General features: G+C 37.5%; 1 protein-coding gene across 4 annotated transcripts in view; it reads right to left on the bottom strand.

Moving 5' to 3' along the window:
- Window positions 1-24,393, bottom strand: part of CTNNA3 (catenin alpha 3) — a 395,140-nt gene that overhangs the window by 32,870 nt on the left and 337,877 nt on the right. For all 4 annotated transcript variants that reach the window (XM_071749099.1, XM_071749098.1, XM_071749100.1 and 1 more), the window contains 2 exons: window positions 12,477-12,569; window positions 7,977-8,158 (listed from right to left, as the gene is read on the bottom strand). In XM_071749099.1, coding sequence (XP_071605200.1) covers window positions 7,977-8,158; window positions 12,477-12,569 — 275 coding nt within the window. The remainder of the gene's footprint in view (window positions 1-7,976; window positions 8,159-12,476; window positions 12,570-24,393) is intronic.

Raw genomic sequence — 24,393 nt, 5'->3', positions numbered from 1 at the left:
TCCAGTGCTACAAACCAGGCCATCCAAACACTCCACCCAGTACTTCTCACTTGACCACAGCTCTAGGCAGAACACACATCATGACAAACAAATGCCACCTTTATACTAAGAAGGCTGAAATCTGCTCTCAGTGTCAGGTCAGTCAGGAGCTTGAGCAAGAGGTTTGGTATGGACTTACCTCTTTCTGCCCTTTAGTTTTATGACTTTATGCCCTTTTTTGCCTAAGAATATATGAGGATGGAGAGGCAAAACTACTTGTTAACCTTTATGAACAGCAGTACTACATCGAGTCTGAGATATACTAAGAGAAGCTGAATGCCAGTGCCATTTTAAGGAAAACAACACATCTTTAATCCCCAAGGGTACCAAAACAGAAGCTGCCAAAGGCAGTGTGTTAAAAAGTGCTGCACAGCATTGAAGAAAATAATTGTAAAAACTACTAGCAGGTTGTGTGAACCCTTAAAGGTCCTGGATTAATTAAGAAAGGTTAGAATAGACTTCATTCAGGTTTTTTTAGCAGAGAATACAACATTACAGCACTTTTTCTGTGGTTCACCATGTTCTTAAGGTGAGCCTTTTTTATTAGTTTTTTATCAGAAGTATGAATATTTTAAAAAAAATAACTAAAAGGATACTAAACAAAATTAATCAGATAGGAATACAGGAAGGCTGCTTGTAGCATTGCAGCTTCTGGGAATAATAATATTTTATTAAGATGGCAATTGCAGCAATAGTAATATTTTAGTAAGATGACAATTCCATCTTAGCGTGACTCTTGGACATAAGGAAACGACAGGTTCAACTGAAATTATTTCCTGTGGATTGACCACTCATAAGAAAGTCAGACATTTGGTGAGGTGAAGAGGGGGAAAAGAAACCATACAGGTGAATTCATTTTGTAAAGATGAAAGCCTTGATGAAATCTCTGAATTAACCATGGCTTCTTCTGAACAAAGGAGGGTGACTACAGCAAGAGGAAAGGAGAAAATAATACTAAAATAATCCTTTAGGAAAGGTTGGTCATACACGGAGAAAGAAAACTCTTACCATACCTCCTCTCCCCCCCCATCATATAATTATGATAGACCAAACAACCAAAGTCAGGCATCCAGTTTGGAGGCTTCTAGCTCATTTGAATATGGGTGGGTACCCCATAAAACCTGCTTTTTAGGGTGTGCTGTGCCTTCACCTCTTCTGTAATTTAAAGGATATGGAATATGTCCAGAACACCCGAAAATTATTTTAATGTTTTTTTCATATTTTACATTTATAGGTAGCCTTGAAATACAAAGTTGGTATCCTACGGATGAAGAAGAGACTTAGACTCAGAGATCAGACTTCTCTCATCCTGGTAATCAGAAGCAAACCCCTGAAAAGCATCTGCAAGTTGTGGTGACCAGCACTGCAAAGCCTCAACTGCATCAAATCCACTACCTTTCACTTTTTATAACAACTTCCCCCTCATCTTCTTCCCTTCTCTTCACTATCTGCAATTACTATTTGCCTTTTTTTAAGAATTACTACTCCTTTTTATGTACCCACATTAGGCACTATCTATATGATCAAGTTCACAAACTCTGTCTTGACAAGTAAAATCCAGTCTTCTACTTCACAAATTCCAGACAGTGTACTGTAAATACTGTATTGTAAATATTGGGTTTTTCACACTTGGACAATAAATAGTTGAGAAATGTAGGTGTATCACACTCTGAATGTGACTGATCTCTTGTAAGCAACTTTCAGTTGAATAAGAATTAAATTCACAGGAAAAAAGTATCTAGTATTTTATGTCAAATTTCTCATAATTCATTTACTGATGCACCTATACTTCCAATGAAGGGGCTGATAACTGCAAAAGTTTCCAGTCCTTATTTCTTGGAAACAATCCAAAGGCTTGAGCTTCTAATTTCTCCTAATTCAGAAGGAACCTGAACATATGGTGCTTAAGCAAAAATTATATTGCATGTGCAAAATATAGCAAATAAAATCAATAGAAATAGACCTATATTTTAAAAAGGAAAAAAGCTGGATGAGATGCTTTTCCATTTTAATGACTACTTCTTTATTTCTCTTGGAGACATTGCTTGCTGTTCTTACCCAAGAACAGCTTGAACAAAATAAACAGAAAAACAAGTCTTGCATAAAGCCATTGAAGTGAGGCAGGCTCAGCAATGTGCCAACTGGAGAATGCTATGAAACTGCCAGTTCCCTGAATGTTATTGTAAGAACAGCAAAATGTCACTGCTCACCACCTAATATCCAGTTTGGACACTTGTCTTCTTGGCTTCCCCTTCTGGATGGGGCTGAGCCATCAGAATGGTCCAAGAAAAGGGATAGAGCAGAAAGAGCTCTGCTGTGCTCCAGCTGCCTGAGGACACCAGAGAGCCTTAATGGTCCTGACCATGTGAAATGGGACCCTCTCTCACAGCCCAATGGCCCAAGAGCTCCAGTTAAGCTATGGGCTGTACCACCCACCCCACCCTGCAAGCCCTCCTTAACGACAGACAGACCTGTCTCCAACCCTGTTTGTAGCCCTACTCTCTGGATGAAGCCTGGATGTGTCTTGCCAGTAACTTTTATACTGAGCAGAACCCTCAGGCATATGCTGGAGTCTGACTTTGGCCCTTTATCCTTTTGCTCCCAGCTGCTTCACTACTTACTTTGCCTGGGACTGCTGATGCATCTTGTTACCCACACCCTGTGCTCCTTGCTACATCCAGATGCTGCTGGACTGAGCTGTGCTCAGTGCTAGCTCTTCCTGTCCTGGAATTACCCTTGGATCCTGTCTTGCCTCCCTTAGTGATCAGCTGGCACTTGCTGCTCCCTGACAGTAAGTAGCATATATCCTCACCACCCTCTGCTGCCTCAAGGGCAAGGAGAAAGATGACTATGGAAGAAAGCTGAGCAGCCCCAGTCAGAGTGGTGGTTCTGGCTGACAACACAGAAAAAATGCAACTGAGCATCTGGAGTGCTCAGGTTCCCCTTGCCAGAGAGCTGACACCACCTTTGCCCATGCCCACTAAAGGGTGCAGATCTACAGTGCTGTGAGCTGGCACTGATTCTTGCTTTATGCTTGGCCTGATGTGCATTGAAGCACAGTTGTCCCCCGGTATGTCACACCCAAAGGAGACAGCCCTACCACAGGCTTCCTAGCTGCCTACAAAAACTGACCTGGAAGCTGTTAAATTACTTTCTGAACCCTTCTCACTTTACATTCCTTTTATCTCTGTTATCCCAACCTAATACTTGGGAGTCCTGAACTCCTTTTGTTCTTTGAATTTAGTAGTAGTCCCTAAAGATGACAGACAGACAGATCTCTTTCTGGCATGAGATACCATTCTATTTTAATGACAAGTTGTAGTTTCTGTAATGCTTTTACTTCAACTTTTATGCTAAGAGTTGTAGTACTGGTATCAGGAAGTACCAGGTACTCTGAGTAACTGTTAGACTATTTGTAAAATTGCTGAAAATGTAAGGAATTAATTGAAATCTCTCAGAGCAATAGAGAAAAAAAATTAAAGTAGCAGCAATTTTAACTGCTCTGATTTCTCAGGGACACATTGTTTTCAAGGAAACACTAGTTAGAGTATTAAGACAGGGAGGTCTAAAAATAGTTTAGTGTTCCTATTAGTATATTGTTTTCTACTCTGTACACAATTTTTTAACCTATGGATATACCTGAGGTATAAAATACATGTCAGCAAAAGGACTGATACAGAAAACAGTTGAATTAAGAGGCTCACTGTTTAAAATGTAATACAATTTTCTTGGTCTTAAATTCATAATATTCTTTTAGGATGTGGAGCATGTAATTCCTCTAATCAGAAGAATTAATCTTCACAGTTTCCATGACTGAGGCATTCTACAGCATGAAAGAAACAAATCAGAAATGGCTTTGTACAGTCCAGTGGTAAGTCAACTAGAAACATCACAAAAGCAAAGCATAATTAGAATTTTTAATGACCAGAATCTTACACAGACTTTTAACTAGATGCCTAGTAGAATTCTCTTTGTGAGATTCTGTCTGAATTTTTGCCTGTATATATAAAATTTAAAATTACGTTCGATCAGGGGTAGCAATTGACTCATTGTTTCCAACCAGTATCGACATAAAAAGGCTACATTGCTGAGCCCTGCTTTTTTTCCTGCAGGAAAAGAATTAAAAAATCAGGTTGCAAGCACTGTTAATATAACAGATTAAATTAGTAAGGTCAAATGTCAAGCACAGTAAAAAAACAGAGTTGCTTGAAAGACATTTCTTTTTGTTCTAAGAGTTCATTACACAAGGGGATTATCACTTTGAAATATAGTGTTGTAATAAAATAACTAATATATTTGTATGTCTTTATTTTTTTAGAAATTTTACTATCAGAATGATATTGAGCCCATCAGAGTAGTGAATGCCATTTCTGGTTAAACATTTGCTGGTATATGTGTTTAGGAAACAGGCAAAACTGATATTACTACAGAAGTTGTAAAGGAGCATCCACACAAGTATCATATGAACTATCATATTCTATGTAATTACCATTAATTCATAAATCATTAAAGACACCTTAGCAACATACAGGAAATTCAAGCTCAGCAAAAATCTTTTGAAGAAGTAGTACAGGATTTTTGCCTTCAAAGTGCTCACTTGTTTTTGAAAGCTGAATTTGTATAAATTTTAGAAGCTCTGTGACATTCAGGAATGATGAGCAGTATCAGCTGTTTCTGTGTTACAATGTATGATTTAACTTGACACGTATCAACAATTCATCACAAATTTCAGAGACCATGTTTCTACTTAAGGGTAAGAACTGCCAGAGGCAACTACTACATGTAGTTTTGGTAGGACACTCAGTATCCTGCAAGTACTGCAAAATCTTAAATAACACTTACACTACTCTAACTCAAGCAATTTTGCTTCTCATTTCAAAAATTAATTTTATCTGCTTTATCTACTATGTTATAAAAAGTAAACCCTGCTGGTCCTGTTTATCAAAGCATGTACCATAAAATGTGCAAATAAGCACACACAACTAAATTGTACTTGCTTAAAAAACAGATTTATCTTTAAGAACATCTTTATATAATTAAGTGTGGTAAAAGTTGCTTTATGATAGAGCCCTAAGGAGGGTAGAACACCTTTACCCAAAGAAATTTTGCCCAGAATAACTGTCCTTTCTGGTGACTGTCAACATCATGTTGACAGAACTTTTAAAACCTTCAATCTTTGGGTGATTTTTGATGAAATAATTTTAAAGTGAAACTTGTTTGTTCTTGTATGTGTCTTACAATGAATGTTCCTTTTGCATCTTAGGATGCATACACTGAGTAGCTATGGGCCCTCAAAAGCACCCCAGACTGCCTATGGATTTTGATACGAGCCATGAGAGGAGGAAAACTGGAAATTTTAATATGAAGTTGAGCTGTAGATAATAATGGCACTTAACAAGCCCAGGCTTTTAGTAATAAAGGTACCACTGTCTTCTGTGGCAGTGACAGACTGGGTTAGTGACCAGGGAGCAGAGTGAGAAGGAGACCTAGTAAATGTGAGTGATTTCCAGATGGGTGGGACAACCTGGATGGAACTGATAGAAATTCAAGGGCTAGGAGGGACCAGAAAAAGATAAGGAAGTCAGGGGATTTTAGAATGCAATGGAAAAGGTCCATAGTATTTCAGAAGCATCTGCCTGCTGAAGGAAACTGGTACAACCATGGGTTTGAAAAGGGCCACCATGTGTCAGGACTATAGAAATGATGGTCCTGTGGAAAGGAAGAACCTAATGGTCATCTCCCTGTTCCCAAATTATCCAATTAATATTTAACAGACAAATAAAAATGCAGCTTTTGAAACAGCAATTGAAACCCCTGAACACTAGCCAAGCAAACTCCTCTTCTGCAGAGGGAAGCATCCATGGGATGGTGGTGTTATCTCCCACAATTCCCAATGATTCTAGCCTAATGCTCGAGATGCTGAGAAGTAAGTTTAAACCCACTCTAGACAGAGAAATCAACAGGCCTGCTGTCTCAAGTGAATTCCTAAGATACCAGGAAATCAAACAAACATTCTGTACAGTTTGGGACAGAACGCACAGCAGGCGTTCAAATCAGATGCATATACATACTCTGGTTATCTTTGGATCTCTTCATTTGGTGAAGGCTTGTTATTCACTGCCTCCACTGGAGCCTGTCAGGGCCAAAGCTTTCTACTGCAAATATGCTGGCATTTTTACACCATTTTTAACAGACTCCAGTAATCACTGTAATTAGTTTTGCATAAACAGGCCTGATTATCATGTCCATACCATTGATTAGCAGCTGCTGCTAGCTGCTACAAACTTCCAACAACAAATTTGTGCTCTTGCTCAATTACTTTTCCTTCTGTCATGTATAAGTCTTCTATGGGAATGGTTATAGGGTAGTTAGCCTCTAAATAGCACTCTGCTCTGCACTGGTACAGCCTCACCTTGAGCAGTGTGCAATTTTGGGTACCACAGTACAGAAAAGACATCAGGCTGTTGGAAAGCATCCAAAAGAGAGCAAAAAGGATGTCAAAGGGTCTAGAAGGGAGGACTTCTGAGGAGTGGCTGAGGTCACTTGGATTGTTCAGCTTGGAGAAAAGGAAGGTGGGGAGTGACTTCAGAGATTCCTCTGAGCTTTCTAGCTTCCTCATGAGAGGAAGAGGTGGAACTGGAACTGATTTCATCACTCCTGTGACTGAAGACAGGACTCGGGGAAATGGTAGGAAGCTGAATCATGGGAGGTTTAGGTTAGATATTAGGAAAAGGTTTTTCACCCAGAGGGCAGTTGAGCATGGAACAGACTCCCCAGGGGAATGGTCACAGCACCAAGCCTGTCTGAGTTCAAGAAGCATTTGGATGGTGCTCTCAGGCACATGGTGTGATCCTGGGGGTGCCCTGCGTGGGGACAGGAGTTGGACTTGATGATACTGTTGGGTCCCTTCCAATTTGGCATATTCTGTGATTCTATTGTTCAATACAGCAAGGTTCATCATCAAGTTTTTGTAAGCTTCTGTAGCATATACAAGATTTAAAGCAAGTTGGAAAAATATGGGTTACATAAAACTACATCAGCCTGGCCTAGTCTCTGTCTCCAAAGGAAATGCTCATGAATGTTCAATAGGCTAAGAATTGTTTCAGGTGAAGTTCTGCGGGTCCCTTCTGCCAGGACTCCAAAAAAAGCAGAGGCATCTCTCTCTATCATCAAGTAAGGAAGCTAAGCCAAAATAAGCTACTTGAGATGTCCTAAATGGAGTATTTGTGTTAATGGTCTGAGGTGTATACATCAATGCTTCATGCTATCATCATTCCCAGGATCTTCTGTCTGAGCGATGAATTATTTTGATACCAACAGCATTTTCAGTTGAATGTGCAACTGCTGCAGGAGAATACTACTTCAGGAGAACTACTTCAGGAGAATATTCACATGCAAACACACTAAGATGTCAAGATGACCTTGAAAGACTAAAGTGTTTGGAAATCACTCCTGGGGATTAAATAAAAATGAATACAAGGTAATACCTTTAAGGAAAACAGAAATCAGCGGATGTAACAAGTAACTCAAATACAGAAATATACTGGTTGTCTGAGCAGCACCAAACACAAAATGTCAGCATGAAATGGTACATATAGAAAGAACGGATAAGACAAAGCTATAACTTAAAATGAAGATTGTTTTGTTACTTTATCCAAAGCCTGCCACCAGCCAAATGAATAAAAGAGGGCAATGAAGAAAAAAAAAAAAAAAAAAAAAAAAAAAAAAAAGGCAAGCATAGTTTAAAACCTCAAACCTCCCTTTCAACATTTCAGTACTACTAGGTAGGATGGTAAAGCTAACTACATTGTCTTAGCCACTCAGTTTTGTTAGGATGCTGTTACCTGACAACAAAAACTCAGTCTTTCTTGCCATACCAATATGACAACAGTCTCCAGCATTTATAAATATTGAATACCCTTTTCTTGTTTAATTACCTTGTGAAGTCGGTCATCTCCATCATAATCACACACATCTTCTTGGCCAGGACAATGATGTCATTGCTGGTATCATCCCATATTTCAATCTCTGCATCAAGCTTACTCTTAACTTTTTTGAAGTCAGCCACTTGCTCAGCTATCTTTTCCTTTTCAGCCTCTGGCAGCTGAGTCATCTTGGCCTGAAACATAAAATAATTTAATCTGCAAAACATCTAGCGTCAAAGCATTTCTCTCTTTATTCATTTTTTTAAAAAATAAATAATATCACTGAGTATTATTAAACATACAGTTTGAACACCCTGTGGCCTAAGCCAGCTCTTCCAGCCTGAGCACTTCTAAAGTCTGTTTGTTATTATTGGGCTGGCTCTGTCCTGGTTTGGACCAGGATAAAGGTGATTTTCTGTCTTGTACTTTTGCTTTCAGCTAAGTTTCTTTTAAGTAGTTGCACTTGCTGAAATTAACAGCAAGTTTGTCAGACAGTGTCTGCTTCTAGGACTGATAACACTTGATGTTTATAGTTAGATGTTTCTAGTAATAGTTAGAGACTGGTATGCAGAACCAAGGACACTTGAATTCTTATCAGGATTTCAAGCTTCTGTGTGCTTTGGTAAAAATATAAATTTACAAAACATTTTAAATTTTGCTTCTTATGAACAAAACAGCACATGCTTCCTGGTAATGCATGTCAGCATTCATGCTAATGTGAAGTATTTCACCTTAGATGTGAAGAACTTGCTATCTGATTAAAAAGAGCTAATTCATCTGATGGAAAAATAACTTTCAAGTACTGTTCCGTGCAAGTATCAATAGGTGTTCTTAGTCTTGTTTTTTCTGTTTATTCTGTTTTCTGTTTATTCCCTCTGCTTAGATAGCTTGGTGAGACTTTTTAATGGCCATTTTTACAAGGCCAAATATCTTTTTAGCCATATTTTACAGACTGCTGTATTTAAGATGTAATACCTGTAAAGTAATGAAGTAATACACTCTGAATTTTCTCACTCACAGTATAGTACATGATTGTTGCACAAATATAGTAAGCAAAAGATCTGTATAAAACATCATATTCTCAGGCAATGTTCCTATGCAGTCACAAAACTGCCTGTGAAACTCAGAAAAAAATGTGGATTGGTGGTTGCCTGAAACCATTTCTGCTCTTGTCATCTGTAAGTGGATTATTCATGAACTAAAACATTTCTTCTCTTCTTCAGTATGAACTCCTAACCTGTACCAATAACTTTAAAATTCTGTTAGGCTCTTCTTCTCATTAATTTAGTAACTTTGAACACCTCAATTTTCTCCCATCATCAGAATGTGCATTGTCTTCTACAGCTGAAAATTAACTGGGCAGATACTTACATGACCTTCCTTCAACACAAAATCATATGATAAGAAGCCACTAACTACCTCAGTGGAATTACACTGATCATGATGGTATCAATTTCCCCAAGCAAAATTACTGTGTGATAAGCTGTGTGTTTCTATACAAATTAGGCACAACAACCAGAGAAGGATCTAAATTTCAGCTGAGAAAAATGTTAGACCTTGGATCCACAAGCAGTTGGTCCCAAGGAGCTTCTTCAGGGGAAAAAAAAACACCCTACAAATAATATTCAGGACTTTCATATTAATCACTGAGAGACCTCAGCACATTGTCCAAGTTATCCTACATCCACAGTGTGGTATGATGCTGTAAGTACTCACATTCATCTTAGACATACGGAATTATTTGAGGGAAAGATCAGAAAGTAACATTTCCAAGTTTTCCTATATACTCACAGAGTCAGGAACACAAACATGAGGTCAAATCTCATCCTCTCATTTCACCACTAACCTACACTCAATTCTCTATATAGGTTGATTCTGCAGAAATTATAATTAATAATAAATTATTTTTTTCCACAAAGAAAATTAGAACTGCTTTTTGTAGCCTTTGTTGTAAGTGGCTTATGCACATCACATCTGTTTTTACCAGTAGTGATACCTTTTTTATGCTGTGATGAAAAGAAAAAGAAAATAGGTGCTTGCATAGGCACTAATTCCCTGCTGGAACTTTGAGAGATGTGACATAGGAGAAAATACAACACTCTTGACAAAGCAAGAGGGATCAAGAGTGCTGTTATTCACAGCTAGTATCAAGACAAGTATATATTAATAAAATTGAATTACTGTAGTGAATATGCCCAACAGACAGAACTCAAGAAGAAAAAAGCATTACTCTACAATCTTGCCAGTTCTGGAACACAGTCATTCCTGGTGTTACCACTGCGTACACAAACCTCACAACAGCATAGGAACCCTGCTGCAGAGGCCAAATCAGAGGACAATCTCTGTCAAAACTTTAAAATCTATCTTCCCTACACAGATTCTTCACATTGCTATATTGGTTCTAGGTATAAATAAACATACAAAACCAACTAAATAAACCAACCAACACAAACCACCAAACCAACTAAACAAAAAAACCCCAAAACCCAACAACACAGGTTAAGACAATATGTATCAAGGTTAGGCTAAGTAATTTTCTATCAAGTTTCTGGGTAACGTGTTAAAACATTGGCTTTTCAGATGCATTAATCATAGTTTATCTATAAATTACTGTTCCTTGCACCTCTCCACCAAATTCACTGAAAGTGCAGGTTATATATGGTGTGTGTCGTGCAAGGAGATGTTTCCAAAGAGCCTTCCATAGCAATAACCTAACTTAGCTTCTGATTCCTGATATCCCTCTCCCAACCTGCAACAGTCCTCAGCATTTACTTGGTACTTTGTGGAGACATCTGGAAGTATATTTTATTTACAGGTTTATTTCCAAAGAAAATTCCCTTCAAAAAAGTATTCTGCTTTATCTGAGAAATGGAAGACCTCGTGTGAAAATGTGATCTTTTAAAGCTTTAGAGGATCTTTTATTACTACATTAGGAGAGCAAATATCTACAAACCACTACTGATGTTTTCACAATGAGAGAAAACCTCAAGTGTCTTCATTACAGGGTATTTATGAAACTATCCAAGCACACCATCTGTATTGGTTTGAAACAAATTCATAGCATCTTATATGGAAAACATTTCGAAGGCTAAACCTTACCTTTACTAACTACAAAAGAATTTTCAGCCTGTAACTTGGGGAAAATGTTCCAAAATTTACAAAGAGTAATTTTAATGGAAAAGGACAGCTAGTACATTTTAATTGCCAATTATGTTGATTGAGTAGTAAGATTGTATGAGGTGATCTTTCACAGGGTTGTTACATTTCTCACAATGTTTTAAGAATCAACTGACTGTTAATTTACGCATAATTGACATACACATATGCAACATAAGTGAAAAGCATTAATTTTGCATAATTGATGGTATTAGTAAAGAAAATACTTGTGTTTGTTGAACAGAAGAAAAAATGTTTGCTGGAAAACAAATGTGAACTAAAATACCATTCTCTTTGCATAATACTTTTTAGATTGAAGTCTTTGCTTTTTACCCACTAGGTCTATCACTTATAGTTTCCATTATGGAAATAATACTACTATCAATCAAGTGTGACAGACCTGTTACTGCTCTAGATATTGAGCAAGCAAAGTAATGAAATAAGTTGAAACTAATTAAATAAGTCCATTAATTTTGTCCAAAGAAAGCTTTTACTACCTCAAAAACATTTTCAGTCTCTTAAAAATGTTTAGATGTAAACAATAAACAGTAATTCAGTGAAGTCCTCAGGTGAAATGATGATACAACAAGAAAACTAGATTCAGAACTTCGAGAAATACAGAAACTGTCAAATACTGTATTAAGTTTTTAATAGCTTCTCATTAATTCACTGGTTAAGCAATAGATTATTGCATAGTTTCACATATGAACACTGCAGGAAAAATTATCTCATGCACTGCAATGGCTGAGGTTCTAGATACACCCTTTTTTGCTATTCTATACATATGAACTCCCTTGTTTGTAGGGGTTAGTTTTTCTTAACATGAATTGCAGGCTTCAGTAAGACCCAGGTATTAAAAAATCCTTATTAACCTATCTCCTATTAGTATAAGCCACACCTATGAAAATGCAACCTGTTACAACTTCATTCAGTAAGTGTAAGAATTTTTCTGTCTAAATTCCATTGGGCACTGGAATAGGGTCCCCAGGGAAGTGGTCAAAGCACTGAGACGAGTTAAAGGAGTGTCTGGAGCACACCAGTCATATTGCTTAGTTTTAGGTAGTCCTGTGAGGACAAGGGAGTTGGACCTGGTGATCCTTACAGGTCCCTTCGAATTGCAGACATTTTGTGAGTCTGTACCTTCACTAGGTATTCAGTAAATATTTAAAACTTAACTATTCTGTCTTTCTCTCTTACAGGTCATACACACTGTTTAATGTCCTCTGCACATTTTCACAAATCTATTAAGAGTCGAACAAGATTTTAATGATTTTAGTGACTTTAAGTAGATTCATAGGAACAGCAGCAATTTTCCCTCATTGAACTGCTCTTTCAATAAACTGGTTTAGTACATACCCTGTCAGTTTTCCCTTCAGTCTGAATACTAGTACGACTACGTGCATCATGGTCTTCTTCAAGATCAGATACATCTTCTAGTTCCTCAGGTGTCTGGGGGGGGAAAGTAAAAAAAAAAAGTAGAAATGAATTATTTTCCTTCATGGTTATAAAGTTTGGCATCAACATCAAACATATATTGTAATTTGGTCCAAGATAATGTCTGACAAACAAAAACCAGTCCTGTCCCAGCAGTGCACTGGTTACTAAATGCTAACTGAAATGGAACTGTATTAGGCAACTCTGAACCAGGCTCAGAATATCCATGCTTTAATTAAAGCACTGACTGAAGATGGTAATCAGGGAGGTTATTTTTTTTTATTATTTAAATATTGTACCATTGCAAAGAAACTTTTGCATAACCAAAATGGATGCCTACGTTCTGGTGACCTTAACTTCCATGTAAGCAACAGCAGTTTATTACATTAAAATAAACACTGGCATTGTTGAAATTTAGCATCTTTTTCTGCTGCTGTGACATTTTCCTAGGGCTGTCTGATTCTAGCCTGTAGGTGGATAGGAAGAAGTAGGTCTTAAAAATATCAATTAATGGTATCAAGCCATCTTCTTGATAAAAAATATTTAATCCCAACACCATTACATAAATACAATTATACCATACCTCATACAAGCCTTTCAAAACCCTTAAGTTATTATCCTTCAAACAGTCAATAAATATGTTGGGGAAAAAAAGTAAGTGCTATTTTTAGCCTCCTCGAATAATATTCTTTCTGAATTCTTCTCTATTCGTCTCCATTGAATTTTTTACTTTTATTGTTTCCTGTAAACTCCAAAACATGAGTGATGTGAGCCATTCTATGACTTTCACTGGGTATACTGTATGTACTGCAAAGTACTTGCAGTGAAAAGAATGCTTCAGAAACACAGGTTTTGGGTAACAATTCCTTAAACCATACATGACCTAGTCCATCAAAATCATTAGTTAAATTATGACAAGAGAAAGTTTCTATACAATCCACATCTTCACATTTACTTCCTCCTTTCCACTTACTGATATATTGTTTAAAAAAACCTGAAATCTTAATGGAGGAGTTCTGACTTGTATCATAAATAACTTAGGAAAAAAAGCATAATGAACATGGTTATATAAAGAACACTAACAAAATCATTACCAGCAATATTATTTATATTAACAAAACACTGCACAATGAAGCACACAAAAATTTCAGTATTGTCCCTATAAATTGTTTCTGCTGCTGCAATATGACATTAAAATAGGACATTAAAAAAAAACCATATCAAGTAGATTCTCATTAAAAAAAAACAAACACCAAAAAATGCATAGAACCAGACACAATACATAACTGTCAAAAGATCTACTACCAAATAATCTACTACCAGTTCGACATCTGGAGTTCCAATTAGAATGAAATCCTAACATTCTTAGAATCCTGAAAGTCTGACATGCCAACAGAAACATGACAAGAGAAGGATTGTTAGCTAATCACACTAAAAGGTGGGTAGAAGAAAACCTGGTCATTAATTTTACCCAATTTTCAATAATGTCAAAGGTAGCTGTTTAAATTCAGAATTGTAGTATTTTCTCACTCCTTGTTTTTACTGTCAAGTTATATATGAACAAGATCTGTTGAGAGACACTCTAGGGTTCTGTTATTCTATTGCTGAGTCCATGGCATGATAATGGCACTAACATTAAACTGAATAAATCTATCTGGAAACTTTCATATAATTTAAGAAAGCACCTCTGTGGCCAGAGGTTGGTAATGTAAGCCACTGGACTTCAATGTCAGCCTTGAAACAAAGTTTAAACTCCATTACTTCATGAGCACAGAAGCAAATTTTACTCCCTGAAAAAAATATAATAACAATAAGTACTATGAGATAACATTGTAAGAAATAAAGAACTCAAAGCTGGAGCACAAGCTGGCAGAAACATAATTCTTGTTGTGAAAAACACAAGCAAGTGAAAAGCAAGTGAAAAAGGAATGTTTTATTTTCCAGCAAAGACTAAAAGTGTGATGAAGTCTCTCAGCTTTAGTCCTGAAATTAGACGCAGTAAGAATTCCACAGTAGCAAAAACCTGTTACCACTCAGAAACTGTTTGAAAAGCTATGATTTGGAAGGAAAACCAGATCAGAAATTCATGAAACAAAACTATCACAAACTTTAATAGGAACACTTACAGACACTCTTATTAGAGGACGAGTAACAGAAAAGGTATTAAAATGGAGCAACTTTAGCTTCTTGGGATTACACTGACCAGGGTCCTTAGGCAGGAAATAGCCTTCATTCAGTGAGAGGTTTATAGGAAAGAAATAAAAGTCACTTCCTTTTTAAAGCTACATAATACTTGGTTACTACATAAAGAAATATATTGCATGTCTAAACTGGAAAGGGCTACCAAATTTTGTAATACAAAATAGGAAAGATATGGGGAAAAGATATGAACTGATCGCTGGCATTGAAGGCTGTTGGGAGTCCTCTCCAGGCCATAGCCCTGACTAGAGTGAGGAAAACACCTTGGTTGTTCTGCTGCTAATGCCCCTGGCTTCTGCAGCAGCTGACTGACAGCTGAACAAAAGGAACTCTGGGGTTATATGGCTGTCCATGCTGTGGCTGCTTTGTTGTCTCTTGACCCACTGCCATCTCACATCAGACCCTCCCCAAGATCAGCTCCATCTTGACAAAACAGCTGGAGAGCTGCACCCCTGGTGCTGACTCTGACTCTCTCTCTCTCTCCCATTCTTTCTTCCCACTTCCTTACTCTTTTTCTCTCATATTTCTCTCCCTCTCTCTTTCTGTCTCTCTGTTTCTCTCTCTTATATCTTCTCCTTTTCTCTCTCCCTCATTTGTCTGGCAACATATACCCCATACCTTCACAGGGTTCTATCATTTTGCTTGTGTCAATTGTCAAATAAAAGTCTATGCTTGCACCCCACCCTTGCTGGCTGCACTTTGTTCATGTGGATCAAAACAAAAAAATAATTTAATGTTACTTCCTACCGTAACACTGAGGTAAAAAATCCTATCCAGGACTCTGGACAGCAACAACCTACAAACTCATGTGTGAAACAAAGTGTTAAAAAGAGTTTGGAAATAACTTTGAACAGGAAAATATAGAAATAAGTTTCCAGTATTAATAGGAGCAGGACTCCTGAATAGTCTCCCTAAGGGATGCCGGAGAAGGGGAGAAATCAATTACAAGATCAAGCCTGAGCAGCCTGCAAACAAGGTAGTTTAACAGCTGGCTGAAAAAGCAGATGTGTGAGATGGGACAGGACCCCTGCACCAGTCTCCTGGCCTCTGATTCTGAGAGGCATTTCAGTCATTCATGAAAAGCCATGACTGACTCCACAAAAAATGCACTCGAGTCCATCCTTACACAAGTAAGACCGGAATTACTACTGCTAACATGTTACACAGCTAGCAAGTGTTTCTTTCCACTTTGCTGATGCTTGCAATAAATATGAATTCCTGATGGTTTTGCTACTGAAGACTCAGGATGAGGACTTGAAATCATATTTATAGCTAAATCCAGTATTGATGAATGCTACACCTTACTGGTATTTCACTTGAAGCCACAATAGCAAGGCATTGCAATCAGGTTATTTCAGGCCACAAGTTCACCTTTTTTATCCTATGAAATGAAAAACTCTCTGATGACAAGACTTATAATCTTCTTTTCTAGTATGATTTTAAGCCAAATAATTAATAAAACCAAGGCCTGGCCTTAGTCTTTACATCTCTGCCAGTTTTTCCAGACTGGGCTTACCTGCTTTTTAATCCAAGTTTTGTGAAACAATGTGTTTGACACAGCAATTTTGCCAACACATTTTTCATGCAAACCCTCTTAAAAAGTGATTATCCAATTAATTTTAGCTAGATAATTAAATTTTAAAGGTCAAATACACCCATGAAACCATCAATCCTGCAAATAAAGTCTCACCTGTTAAAAATAATGCAGAGCCATGTTTAAAATCTCAAGATATGCAATGTAAATGGACAAAGAGGACATCATGATAGGAAAGGCAGCAACAATCTCCTCTTATCTAACATTCAATTAAATGCTGACCTTTTCACTATTATTATATGCTCTTTTGCTTTATCTTATCTTGGTTTCAACACCCCCTATCAGTCATTCTTTTTCCCAAATGCAGTGCAGACTAACACCTTAACAGGAGCAAAGTAGATGAATGATGTCTTTATAACCCAAGTACAAATACAGAGTTATTTGTGGTACATAAATGCCACAGCCACAACAGAAATGCTTCTATGCATGCTAAAGGGATCAGAATTTGTCTATTGTGTTCCTCACTGAGAGCAGGAGGGGTTTAAAGATATTACCTATTCTACTCTGGACATTTAACTGATGCTCATATTTAGAAAATTTCATCATGTCAAGCATCATGTCGTTCAGTGTGACAAACTACACTAAATGTGTCACAAATGGGTCCTCTGCAAATATTTAGCTGGAGTCTGATAGTTTTGTATTAGTCACAACACCACCATTGTAACACTCTTACTTCTGGAAGATGACAAGCTGCCAGAGAAAAGAGTTTTGATGCACTAGAGGAGAAAAAGAAATTGCAAGCATTATTTTTCCTAATTTAGTAAGAACCTCATATAATTGTTGCTGTCTACTCACTAAAAGCACTTTACAGGTTTTTGCTAAAAGCAATTAGTTCGAGTGTTATTTTGAAAACAATAAAACCCCACATTATAAAGTGCAGTTTAAAATACTATGTTCTTAATCTGTTCATATTGTGATGTCTTAATGCTATGGCAAATACTGCCCTCCACACTTGTCATTAGCATGATCAGTTGTGCAGTCTATACATTTGTTCTTGGCACTTCCTTTACAATGACACTTTTTCCATAGCACATTATTTGGAATACTATGAATTTAAAGCTAACAAGTGATTAATTAAACCAGAGATAAGAACTGTCTTTGATAGCAGTATTGTCACTGACTGCTGGCAAGGAATTAGCCATCAAGTAATGAAATAATTTCTTGCCATAAGCTGTACACATGACATTTTCAAATATAGGTGATAAACAGCTCTTGTTACTAACAGAGAAAATAGTGCAATAGATTTTTGTATATATTTAAGCCGTAATTCTAGGTAAGATTAGTGTCGAAAGCATAAACCTTTGCAGAGAGCTAACAGTTTAATAATTATAGCTATAAATTATTACTTTCAACAATGAAAGATGAAAGTATTTTTGGTTTAAAAAAATTATGCTAGATGGCAAAGAATTGAGACTTTAAAAATAATAAACACCGTTATAGTATGGAGCAAAAGTTACCTTGTTACCACTGGATGGTAGGAGTTTTTATTTACTCATTTAACAGTAAGCCAATTCATCACATTCTACTTCAGGGGATTAAAAAAAAATTTAGATTAACCATTAGAAATTTAGATTAACCATTTAGATTAGACCATTAGAAACACCTGGAGAGCTCAATAGCCTGACTCCATGTGACAGTTCCTGTGTTTTCTGTTCTCACTGAGAACACATTAGGATAACTATTTTCTTGATAAAAATTTTTATTTTTCTGCCTGGGAAACACTAGGGATGTGAACAGAAGAGTGCAATTCAGCAGTTTGAAGTTAAATTTTTGAGAACTCGTTTGAAAATCCTTTTAAAGTAAAAACTGTGAAGTTGTCACAGGTGAGAAAGTTGGCACAGAGAGTTTTAGCACTTATTTTCTATTCTGCCTTACACTTCTGCTGCTGCAAAGCTGTACTTCAGCCCTGTTTTCATTCTTTCCTTTTTTGAAGTTTGGTTGTACCTCTTGAGGTACTGATAGGACTTTGTAGGTATCTCACTCTTGCATAATGCCCAGAGCAAGTTGAGCAGAATTTTGCTCTTAAACACACTGACTGAGTTATGCTGGTATAAAAGCAATGAACACATATTTAAATCTAAGAAGTTAGGAGAAACTAAGGATGCCTGAAAAATCACAACTGTACTGTAATCATAAGGGTGAAAAATACAAGGAAGATAGCACCTATAGATGAGGTAGCTGTTTTTATAAAACTGTATGATCAGACAAGAAGCTAGGATTTCATCAGCATAAATACCTCATCAGGTACCTGAGGACTCAGCTGGGAAACTGAAAGCTTGTTTTCTTTTTTCCAGTTACTTCATTTCAAGGAAGCACTATTTTGGTAAAAAGAATTTAAGGATACAGACAACAACAGAAAATATTATCAAACATAGCTATTAAAATCATACTCCTCTCTTTTAACCAAAGTTATTGTCTTCACTCCATAAAAAAACATGACAACTGATACTCTGTTTCATGCAAATTGTATCCTTTGCTTATGTTTAATAAATAGGAAACTTAACATGGCTTAGAAAGTCCCATTTTAAATGCAGAAAATTAATAATTAACAGGAACAGAAAAGTATTTCTTCAATACATGAGATTTTTTTTCTGCTGATCTAAAATACATTCCCTTTTTACTCTGCTAGGCAGATGTGCATTTGGTCCTTATTATGGAAAGCTAAATAAGACGTGATTTATAAACTGAAAACAGTGTAAAGCCAACTGAGCTGTTGTTCTCACTTTTGACCGTAATTTTTATAAATTATATGAGAGGTTTCCAAGACACAGGTGGTTAACACCCTGTGAATGGGACTGAGAAGTCCCATGGAAGGCAGAAAAAACCCCAAAGCAGAGGGGATAACTACAGTGAAGATTCATTTAGCTAGATCCAGTATGAGGTTCCAGGTACTTTCAGAAAAAAACTTTTGATTCCTTCCTCATCTTTCATGCTTTGCTTTTCTATGTTGTTTTTTGTTATGGTTTGGTTTTTTAATGTTTATTTTATATTTTTATCTCACCTAATGGTGAACTCTCCATAATGCTTTTTCCTTTTGACAGAGTACTGAGGTGTGGTAAGAAAAATCCACTTCCATGAACAAAAGATTTGAAAGTGTGTTTCAAATAGCAGACTGTCCTATGAAATGCAGGAAAGAAAACTGGAACTACTTTTGGAACACATCAATATGTTGAGCGTACAAAAGGTGCAGTGAATACCTAGAAGTTTGGCTGTCTTAAAAAGGCATTTCAATACTGAGAAAGGACAAGAAATGAGACAAAACAGACAACTCAGAACTCCTTAAGAAAAATAAATTTACCTGATAAATAAAGCTTTAGCAATAGCAGCTTCCTTCTTTTTTTCTCTAACATGTCCAAACAATCTGTTTTGGTTAAATAAATTATGCTAAATGATCATACTAAAGGAAAAAAACCCAAAAAACAACCCTTAGATAGATTTATGTATCCCTTAGCAAAAGCCTGACAATAAGTACACTTCTCAGACAGGAGTAGATGAAATTATTATCTACAACCTCAAGATGTGCTCAAGCCTCAGTCTCAACTGACCCTCTGTACTATTTACCTGCAAGTGAAATATATAATCTTTTAAAAAAGGTAGACTGATTAAGGCTGTCAATCAAAAACCTGTGCACAGATGTAAAAAACCCAGAATCTAATGCATATCTGGCTTCTGAATGCAGAGGTCCCACTACAGCCATCCTTCCCATATCCCCACCTATGAGTTACTGTTGAAATGCAAACTTTCCAGTTCTAGCAGATTTTCCTTCCAGACGGTAAGAGAATGACAATAAAACTACCCTAGTTGTGAACCCTGTATCAATTACTTTCATTCCTGCTTTTAATTAAGGGGTTTCTGATGCCCAGAAATGCATCCATCTACGCTTAGTAATACAGTAACCAGTAACTGCTCAACTGAGTGATCACTGCCAGCTGATGTGGAATAAACAACCCGCCAAGCACATCATTGTGCAAACTGCCCTTCCTGTCACAAATCACTCATTTGATTCTGCTGGAGCAACCCAGTAGCCTGCACAACATCCTGGTGTCCAAAGCAGAAGGAGATGGATTTGATGGATGGACCACCCAGTGGATGGCTGCATTCAAAGCCAGATTGAATGGGGCTTTGAAAAGCCTGGTCTAGTGGGAGGTGTCGCTGCCTATGCAGGGGGGATCAGAACTAGATGTTTTTGAAGATTCCTTCCAACCAAAACCATGCTATGGTATGATTCAATTGTACAAATTGTAGAGAGCAAGAAGGTCTCTCCTCAGCTTCCTTTTCTCCAGACTGAACAACCCCAGTTCTCTCAGACATTCCTCATGTGACTTGTACTCCAGACCCTTCAGAAGCTTTGTTGCCTTTCTCTGGACTTGATCCAGCACTCCGATGTCCTTCTTGTAGGCCCAAAACTGAACCCAGGATTTGAGGTGTGGCCTGACCAGTGCCAAGTAAGGGGGACAATCACTGCCCTAGTCCTGCTGGCCATGTTATTTCTGATACAAGCCAGTATGCTGTTGGCCTTCTTGGCCAGCTGGACACACTGCTGGCTCATATTCAGCTTCTGTTCACCAATGTCCCCACATCCTTTTCTGCCTGGCAGCTTTCCAGCCGAACTTCCCCAAGCCTGCAGCACTGCATGGGGTTGCTGTGACCCATGTGCAGGACTTGGCACTTGACACTGTTAAACCTTGGCCTCAGCCCATCAGTCCAGCCTGTCCAGGTCTTGCTGAAAAGCCATTCTACCCTCAACCAGATCCACACTGTCACACAGATTTATCTATCAAAACGACAGGATTTATCAAGTAGAGTTCAATAGACATCGACACTAAGCCAAGCATTTTCATTAAAACTTGATATAATATAAGTACTTAATTTGGGCAGAAAAAGCTGTACAGGAGATGGAACTAAATAAATAAGCAGGAGCTCTACAGAAAAGCATTAAGGACTGCAGTAGTTCAAATGCTAAGCAAGAAGCAGCTATGGCCCATTTGTGAAAATCAAGGCAATCAGATCGTTCTAAGCATGAGAAGGAGCAAAGTCAGCAAGACATAGGAAATAGAAAGCCTTCTATTCAGCACAGAGTTGAGGCCTCCACTGGCACTACTGTATCTACTGCTGGGCACTGCCCTTAAAAAGGAGGTAAACCAGCTGAAGGAAAGGATAACAAGCATGAGCATGATATGAAAAGAAACACTGTTTAAGTATACACGAAATAAGGAGGAAATAGCCTGCTTTCTGTATCCTTGATGGACCAGACAAGAAGTGAAATAAGGAGTCACATGGAGACACAGGGTGGAATTTAGGAAGAACATTCTAGGAGTAATGAAGGAGTGGAATAGATTGCTTGAAGACACCAGGGAGTTTCCAGATGTAGATGTTTCTCAGAACAGGTCAAACAAATGAACACTGGGAAATACTTGAAGTTAATCCTGGGCTTCACAGGCAACAGTACTGATAGTGTACCACTGTGCTTGAACTACTGGACTGGAAGGAACCAGAAGCCAATATTATGCAAGATTCATGTTTCTAAACACTGCTACCAAACCATTTTTGTAAAAGCAAAGATACCCTGTTATGCACGTATTATAGTATGGAACGCCTGCTGTTAAGATACAAGTAAAGTCTTTACAAGAATGATAAATTTAAACACAAAACGTTATACACAAGAGTGCCACTTAAATGCTACTTAGGAAGTGTAATTCCTGATAAATAGATGAAAAAACATCCAGCAGTCACTTCACTTTTTTCTTCATTAGTGCAGCACACTGCTGTTAATTTGTTGTAGGAGCTATTACTGCTTGCAAGTTTAGATGGAGACCTGCAATATTTAACATAATGTAAAAAACAGACCTACACAATTTATTAGATTTTGCACATAATTGGTCATAGATCCTTAATTCATACAGGAAAATAATTTTCTAAAGCAGTGATCACATAAGTGATACTTAATTAGGTATATAAATGCATTCACCTTAATTCAGATCTTGAACAGACACCCAATAAAATATTCAGAACTACTTCAATCAACCAAACTCTAAAGTTTCCTCTTACGCCAAATTGAAACTAGAATCTACTCACTGATTTGGTTTAAAATTTTGTTTTCTTTTATGGAAGTATCACACAGAATTGTCAAGGGTGGAAAAGACCTCTAAGATCAATGCATCCAACTGCTAACACCCTCCTACCTTCCCCCCCCACCCCCAGAAAAAGAAACCAAACCACCCACCCAAACAAACAAAAAACCACCATGCCCACTAGAGCATAACCTGAAATGCCTCATCTACATTGTTTCCAACTACCTACAGGGATGGTGACTCCACCACCTCCCTGGGCAGCCCGTTCCAATACCTGACTACTCTCTCAGTAAACAAATTCTTCCTAATATCTAGTGTAAACCTCCCCTCGTGCAACTTCAGGCCACTTCTTCTAGTCTTACCAATTGAGAGAAGACCAATACCCACCTCACTACAACCTCCTTTCAAGTAGCTGCAGAGGCCAATTAGTTCTCCCCTCAGCCTCCTCTTCTCCAAACTAAACATTCCTAATTCCTTCAGCCTCTCCTCATAGGACCTTAATACCCTCACAGGTTCTTCAAACCCTAATACTAAATACTAACACATCAGTATGCCTATATATGTAGGCATTATGGATATTAAGATGTATTTATTTAATGCAGTGCAGTAAGATTTACTACAGTTAATTACTGATATACCATGAAACCCCCCCCCCTGCTTGCTAAATATGCACTAGGGATCATACAATGACACTTCATGCAGAGATGGTCCATTAAGTTTGCAGAGATCTTCTATGGTACTATTTACTAACTTTTTAGTGCTTGCTTCTAAAATTTTCCCAGTTTTTTAGTGTAGTGTTTTAATAGAGGAGGCAACAAAGGGAGGCAGTCAGGTGCAAACATCCAGATCAGTCTGACATGTTAGAACTTCAGATTTGAAAGTGAATCTTACTTTCACAAATAAGGAAACCAATTCCAAATGTGTGTGTGAGTAAGGGGTACAAGAAAACTTCAAAAAGTTAAAGACAGGAAACAAGAAGTCATGATTACTCAATGAACTGTGCCAAACTACGGAGCCATGTGCAAACCAGATGCAGGCTGAGTGAGATGGGAAAATGAACTACTACATTGAAGTAAAATACCTTTGATTTTCAAACTATAATTAATGATAAGGGCATCCTTCCAACAAAGATTACAAACATGTTTAACTGTAGTGTCTCCTGTGATGCACTGATTTAAAAAGATTACTTCCTCGGTGTAACACCAACCATTTGCTTAAGTGTTTCCTCTGGAACCCAGGGAGCTCTATTTTTACATTTCCCACCCCTCCAAGAGCTTTGTACTCCAAGGTGTTTCATGTCATTAAATACTGCTGATTCCTTAAACTAACACAGATTAGTTCAAGTTAGCCTTGAATAGTTACACAATTTTAGATGCAGTGACCTAGTAAGAGAGTCTACGCAGAACAGATCCACTGCTCGCAATGCTGGAATGGCCTTTATCTATTCCCCCTTTTTAATATTTCATCAACAAACTCCTATTTCTCTGTCATACAAAGTAGTAAGAATCAGACCTTCAAGCACAGTAATTGCCACAGTTTACATATTTTAACATAGCAGCTAAATTTCTGTAAGCAGAGATGAGGTCTGTTTATGAGTTTGAAATGGCCCACTGTTCAGTGGTATTTTCCACCAGAGACTTAAAATACATAAAATTCTCTTCAGATTCCAAATTGCTTTAATGGTATTTTCCATAAAGTACACTTTTCCCAACTAATTAGTTCATAATTATTCTCTCCAATGCTACAGTAAAAAAAATACCACCTAATGGCTTGCTTGGTATGTATTTTGATCAGATCTTTTGTAGCATATGTAACAGAACAGAATAATTGTAGTTGGAAGGGACCTACAACAACTGTGTAGTCCAACTGCCTGACCACTTCAGGTACCTTAACCATAAGTTAAGGCACGTTATTAAGGACATTGTCTAAATGCCCCCTAAACACTGACAGACTTGCCCACCTCTCTGATAAGCCT

Source organism: Heliangelus exortis, chromosome 7, assembly GCF_036169615.1.
Source record: "Heliangelus exortis chromosome 7, bHelExo1.hap1, whole genome shotgun sequence".
Classification (NCBI taxonomy): Eukaryota; Metazoa; Chordata; class Aves; order Apodiformes; family Trochilidae; genus Heliangelus; species Heliangelus exortis.
Note: the sequence above shows the minus strand (reverse complement) of the source record. Positions and strands in the feature narration are given on the sequence as shown.